The following is a 6,000-nucleotide window of genomic DNA, read 5'->3' as shown; positions in this document are numbered from 1 at the left end:
CTGAATGGTGGAGCAGGTTCAATGGGCCACATGGCCTCATCCTGCTCCTATCTTTTATGTTTATTTGTGGCCAGGCAGCCACATTTGTCACCTGTCTACCACCTGTAAGATTGTATATCTGGCATGGTGACATTGTATTGTCCACTTGAGCCCAGCAAGCCAGATTTTCTAACAGCACTAAAGGTGTTGGGTGTGAGGGAAAGGGGGGAAGCCCTTCGGGAAGGGAGAGTCCGCACATCCACTTCAGGAATATCAAATCGAGCCTCTTTTGGTTACTCTTCTGTCCCTACAGGGGCCACCAGAACTCTTTGAGTATTTCACAGTGTGGAGATGTCCCAGTCCAAAACTACAGCTTTCCTGCTCCTCTGCTGCATTCATCCAGCTCCGCACTGTGTTATCTCTGACTCCAGCATCGACAGCTCTTACTATCTCTCCTGAATATTTCCGGCCTTTTCTGCTTACAGTGTTTCACAATGGCTGCTTGTTGTAGGTAGCTCAGCCATGGAAACATTCTCTCTTGTTTCTAATCATTTATTGATTGAATAAAAAAAAAGAATTCGAGTTGCAACAAATTACAACCAAGAACAGCAGTCTAAAAGCGATGGGGTTGATCTGCAGAACAATTACTTGCCCAAATAATATATTCCCCACCCCAAATTCCAGATTGACACTCAACACATCTCCACTCCCTTTGCTGCAAAAAAATTGACTTGAGAATAAAGTCAGCCTCTGGGCTTAGAGCCACTGAAAATCTTAATGGGAACATTTACTCGCAATTTTCCTGCAATTAACTGCTGAGATTCAACAGCATTTAAAAGGTACCTGAAATGTGGTGACAAAAAAAATGCTGGACCTGTTTATTGGGGGCGGGGGGGCGGGGTTCAGAGTCTTGGCAGAATGCTTCTCAGTTGAATAAGTGGTGCTATACTGCTTGAAATATTATTTGAGCAAGGAGTAGCAGATTGTGATTATTCCTGTTGCTGTGATGTACACTTCAAAGTGATCCGAATCCTCCACGAGTTAAAGCAATGGAAATGAACCTTTCTGAATGCATATAATGAAAGCAGTTCTCTTTGGTTAACCCTGACTTACCCAACATTCATCAGACATTGACTTTATTTGTGAAAATAAAAGGTGTCTGTCACAGCAAGAGTCAGCAGATTTACAGTCACCAATTTTAATCTAAAACAAATTCATGTTAAAAAAATGCAATGATTGTTGCAAAGTTATGATTTAGTCCTACCATTCATTAGTTGTAAAATGGATAGCGCTGAAGCATAATTTTTAAATAATTTGTTCACTGGATGTTGGTGTTGCTGGCTGGGCCTGCTTTTATTTCCAGTCCCTAATTGCCCCTTTAATTGAATAGCTTTCCGAAAGGGCTATTTGAGAGGCAAGTTCAGAGTTGGCCACAATACTGAGGGGTCTGGAGATGCGAGTGAGCCAAACAAGGTAAAGAATTCTTTTTCCATAAAGGGGGTTAGTGAACCAGATTTTTAATAATCACATAGTTACATTCAATTACAAATTCTTACATTTCAAATTTCACCATCTACCATGATAGGAATCAAACCCACTTCCCTAGGATATTAGCCTGAATTTACGGATTTCTAGACCAGTGATATTACCACTAACTTACCATCTCCTCATGACCTGCACGTGGGTAAAGTCCTGTCAAGATAAATATTTATATTTGTTTTATTCATGGAACAAATTGTTAAAACTCAGTGAGGTACATAAAATGCTCAGTTTGGAGAATGGTGCAGACATTTATTGTGAAACTTAAAGCAAACATATGGGTTGAGATTTAATACTTTTTGCATGAAGTGCAAAGACAAACATCTTTAACTTTAAACCCCAGCCACCCGACCAGCTAAAAAAAACCCCGCAAGATCAAATGAGCATTTTTATGCTGTTGGCTGAGTTACTCATCCTATCAGGTGCCTTAGCACAGAAATCTTATCCAGTCTACAGCTGCTTGCCAATCAGAGGTGGGCAGCCACTGAGAATGCACTAACTCCATGGGAGTCTTGGGTGTACTGCTGCGAAGACCGAGAAGGTGAGTGCTTTTTGTTTGGGAGGAGTGGGATTCGGACGCAAGGGCGGGGCAGATGAGTTTCAACAGCCGCCCCTCTGCCCTCTATTCATGCCCCTGGAACTGGTAAGCGGGCTCCTCTGGTTTCCCCTCAAGAATGTAGGGCCTTCCAGGAAAGCTGATGGTTAGTGGAGGCCCTTAAGTGGTCATTAATTGACCATTTCAGGGCTTCAATTACAGGAGGGTTGTGAAGCTGGTACATTTACCATCTAGCCCAAATCTTTATTGATGACAGAAGATGTGGGAAGGGGGGCCGGTGTCACTCTGCTGCCAAACTATACATTATTTCATCATCTTCCCTGCCACTGTTGGGTGGGCAATAAAATCATCCATGGTTTCTAATTACCAGTTGTTAAAGTTCTTGGTTCTCACACATTGTCCCTGAATTGAACACACACAGTGACATGTCAAGATGTCTTTCTGGCTTCTTGCAACACTCTGGACGGTCAAGAAATAGTTAAGAGGAGGATACCAAACTTTGTGAATCTCTGAGGTCTTAGATCGCTCATTCAACCCATGTGTATAGCACAAATCCATTGAAGGGCCAGGTCTTCCACAAAAGTGCAGTATCTGTGCATGTAAGGTGAGTTCAAAAACAAATTCCGAACAGGCCAAATATTTGTTTGTATCTGTGGTAGTGTGAACAAACTATGCTTAGATGTGAGTTTACATGCACCAGTGCTATACTATGGAAGTGCTGTACTATCAACGGTACTGTCTTTCAGGTGAGACCCCACTTTCCCTCTCAGATGGACGTAGAAAATTCATAGCACTATTTTGAAAAAGAACAGAGGAATTGTCCTTGATATCTTGGGAAATATTTAGCCCTTAATCGTCATGACAAAATTAGTCGAATGGGCTGCCATCTCATTGCTGTTTCTGAGAGATTGATGCGTGTACATTACCTATATCAATACACTGATTGCACCTCTAACGTCCTTCAGGATTTGTAAAGTGTTTTTGGACATGCCAAGGTTATAAAAGGCACAAAATAAATGCAAGACTTCCTTTGTTTATACATTTCTAACAATGTTGATTTCAAGGGAAAGCCATATTTTATTAACATCCATTTGACCAAACGTAGGAACTGAAAGGAAATTTTCAAAACACACTTACCTTATGTCTAACCCCAGGAATAAATGTGTTCTAAAAAGGTGTTCATTAGCTGGTCTGTTTGTTCTTATGTTCAGAAGCTGCAGTAATATAATAAGTTTGTCACTCAGCTCACCACCACCTTCCCAAGGATGGCAAAAATGTTGACCTTGTCAGTGATGCCCACATCCCGATGAATTAAAATGTTTTCTCGTGCGAGCTTTAAACAACCAAATTTTACTTCACAGGGCAGGCAGCAGTTGCATCTTACCTTCACAGCCTGCATGTTATCGTAGCAGTAGACATTATGACTATGGAGTTCTCTAAATAGGTACCTCTGGCCAACTGGTGGCCAAACTTATTCATCAACCCACTGTGCAACCCAGCTGTAAAATCCTGTTAAAAGTTTGAAACATGCATTATTTTAAAACTGGGCCTTCTCTAAGACAATAGATAAATTGATCAAGATGCAGTCATCTCTCATTACATATAAATTAACTCATCTCCCGTCAGTAGCTCTGCTAGTCATTTCCTTGATGTAACACATGAAGAAGTTCAAAAGATCACTGGTCCAAACTCACTGGCCTAAGTATAATTATGTGGATGTATCACTGACTTGAACTAAACGTTGCATTTTGCAGTGAGGGGGGAAATTTCTTTGCATTCAATGTGCTTATTTTTTAAAAACAAAGTTATTGATACAACACAAATAGATTTCTTGCAAGTATGAATACACTTCATAACAGGTTGTCTGTTGATGTGCCTACAAAAATCACATTTTATTCCACAAATGTGAACTATCAATATTACATTCCCAGTGCAGACACATTCTTTTACATCTGACCACCCTCATTTTTACTTTCAATGTCGAGGAGCAGCATGGAGTTTATCTTTTATGGCAAATAAAAGAATACTAACACCATGCTAAAGCTTACTGGCAATAATGAAGTTAAATCAGAAAAGAAAGAAAATCACAAACTATACCAATCCTTGCCTCTCAAAGTGTAGTGAGTTAACTGCTGAGTGCTGAGATTACCAGGCTGTTAACCTCACTCCATGGTGAATGAAAGCAAGCCCAGGAGAAAGCAGGACATAGAACATTTGGTGGAAATCATCTGGTACTTGTGCAAGGGATCTCAGTCTGGCTATAAGAGGCTGCCAGTTCCAAAAGCAGCTGATTCCTGTGGACTATATTTAATCACTGCTCATCTCAACAGTTCCTTGTCTCAACAAATTCCAGGTTTGTGACTTATCTGCATTTTTCTTTTGATTCTGGTCAGAGTTCACAGCAGATCGAAGTCCTTGCATGCATCATAAGCAAGGCCTTTCCCATTGAAATCAGCATTTTCTCACCATCTGTGAAGCATATGCTTGGCTGAATGCAAAACGGAAGTGAATTTCTGGTGTGGTCACTTTTCTAACAACGTATGTCCAGTGGACACTGAATGACAGGGAACACGGCAACAGGAGGAGGCCATTCAGCCTCTTGAGCCTGTCCTGCTATTCAGTTAGATCATGACTGATCTGTATCCATCTATCCATCTTGGCTCCATAACCCAGGCCTAATGAAAAAAAAAGCATCAATCTCAAATTTGAAATGTACAATCGACCTCATAGCCTGACCAAGGAGAGAGTTCCAAATTTCACTTAATAGAAATGCAGCCATTCTGCTTATTTCAAAGACAGAGTAGCCTATTCAAAACAACAAATATTTGATTCCGATTTGGCAAGTTTGGGCAGAAGAAGGTCAAAGCCATTCTATAACAAGTGCTGACAGACTCCTTAAAATATACAAGCTGACATGTACAATGTCTAAAAGATGTTCTACAATATTGCAACACAGCAGACTCTCTGTGGCTTGTGAGTTAGTTTTAGATTGGTGTTCTTTTGCTTATTTTTTTTTGCAAGCGTTTACACAGCTTGGATCAAAATGCAGAAGGAAGTGGGGATATTGCCCAAATCCCTACCAGATATCACTTGTGATGCCAATCTCTCGTGACATTGGCAGACGCTCGTTGCTAACTGGACAGTCCCGAAGGGACGGGTCTCTAGTGATAATGATCTGTGGTGCCTGTCCGTTGATGAGGGTCATTGGAATATTGCAGTAAGTGTGTTGATTGCTTATCGAGGTAATGGGCACTGCAGTGGGCGAAATGTCATACTCATAAGTTCGGCAGTAGTGCCTCAATTGCATATGATCTGCTTTGTGAAAGTTTGGCGGGACCTCTGGTTGGGAGGATGTGACTGTGGCAGAGTTTGCTGCCATCGAAACAGTTGAGACAGTCTGCAGTTCTCCAAAAATACCCTGTTCACCTGCATCTAGAATCTGGCCTCGAGCAACTGGTTCCTTTTTCTTGATGGGCATCTCATACTGAATCTTCTTCCAGAACTTGGAATTAAGTTTGTTACATTTTGGGCCACACCACTTGATGACAGATAAAAGTTTTATAGTGTCTTTTAAGGCTTCAATTTCATGGTAGTTAATTATTCCTTCTACTTCGGGGCATTCGATCAAAATAACCTTGATTTCTCCGGTCGCCAGCATGTTATGCAGCCTGTTTTCCAGCTGAAAAATGCTCCACCCACGCCTTAAAACGTAGTCCGGCGTCAACACGATTATCAGTCTCCGACTTTGATCAACGGACCTTGTTAAATCTTCGATGTAGGCTGCAGGTTGAGAAAGAGAAGATTGGCATTAAAGAAAGGATCAAATCATTTTTTTTTCAAATTCATTCACGGGATGAGAGCATCGCTGGCCGGGCAGCATTTATTGCCCATCCCTAATTGCCCCGAGACCAGTTAAGAGTCAACCC

General features: G+C 41.3%; 1 protein-coding gene across 2 annotated transcripts in view; it reads right to left on the bottom strand.

The window, feature by feature from the left end:
- Window positions 1-909: 909 nt before the first annotated feature.
- The window catches only part of il1rapl2 (interleukin 1 receptor accessory protein-like 2), a 976,263-nt gene continuing 971,172 nt past the window's right edge, over window positions 910-6,000 (bottom strand). For both annotated transcript variants that reach the window (XM_048544046.2, XM_048544048.1), the window contains one exon: window positions 910-5,854. In XM_048544046.2, the coding sequence (XP_048400003.1) occupies window positions 5,151-5,854 (704 nt within the window). In that variant the 3' untranslated portion in view covers window positions 910-5,150. The remainder of the gene's footprint in view (window positions 5,855-6,000) is intronic.

The sequence above is a fragment of the Stegostoma tigrinum genome, chromosome 15 (assembly GCF_030684315.1).
Source record: "Stegostoma tigrinum isolate sSteTig4 chromosome 15, sSteTig4.hap1, whole genome shotgun sequence".
Classification (NCBI taxonomy): domain Eukaryota; kingdom Metazoa; phylum Chordata; class Chondrichthyes; order Orectolobiformes; family Stegostomatidae; genus Stegostoma; species Stegostoma tigrinum.
This window is presented reverse-complemented; position numbering and strand designations above follow the sequence as displayed.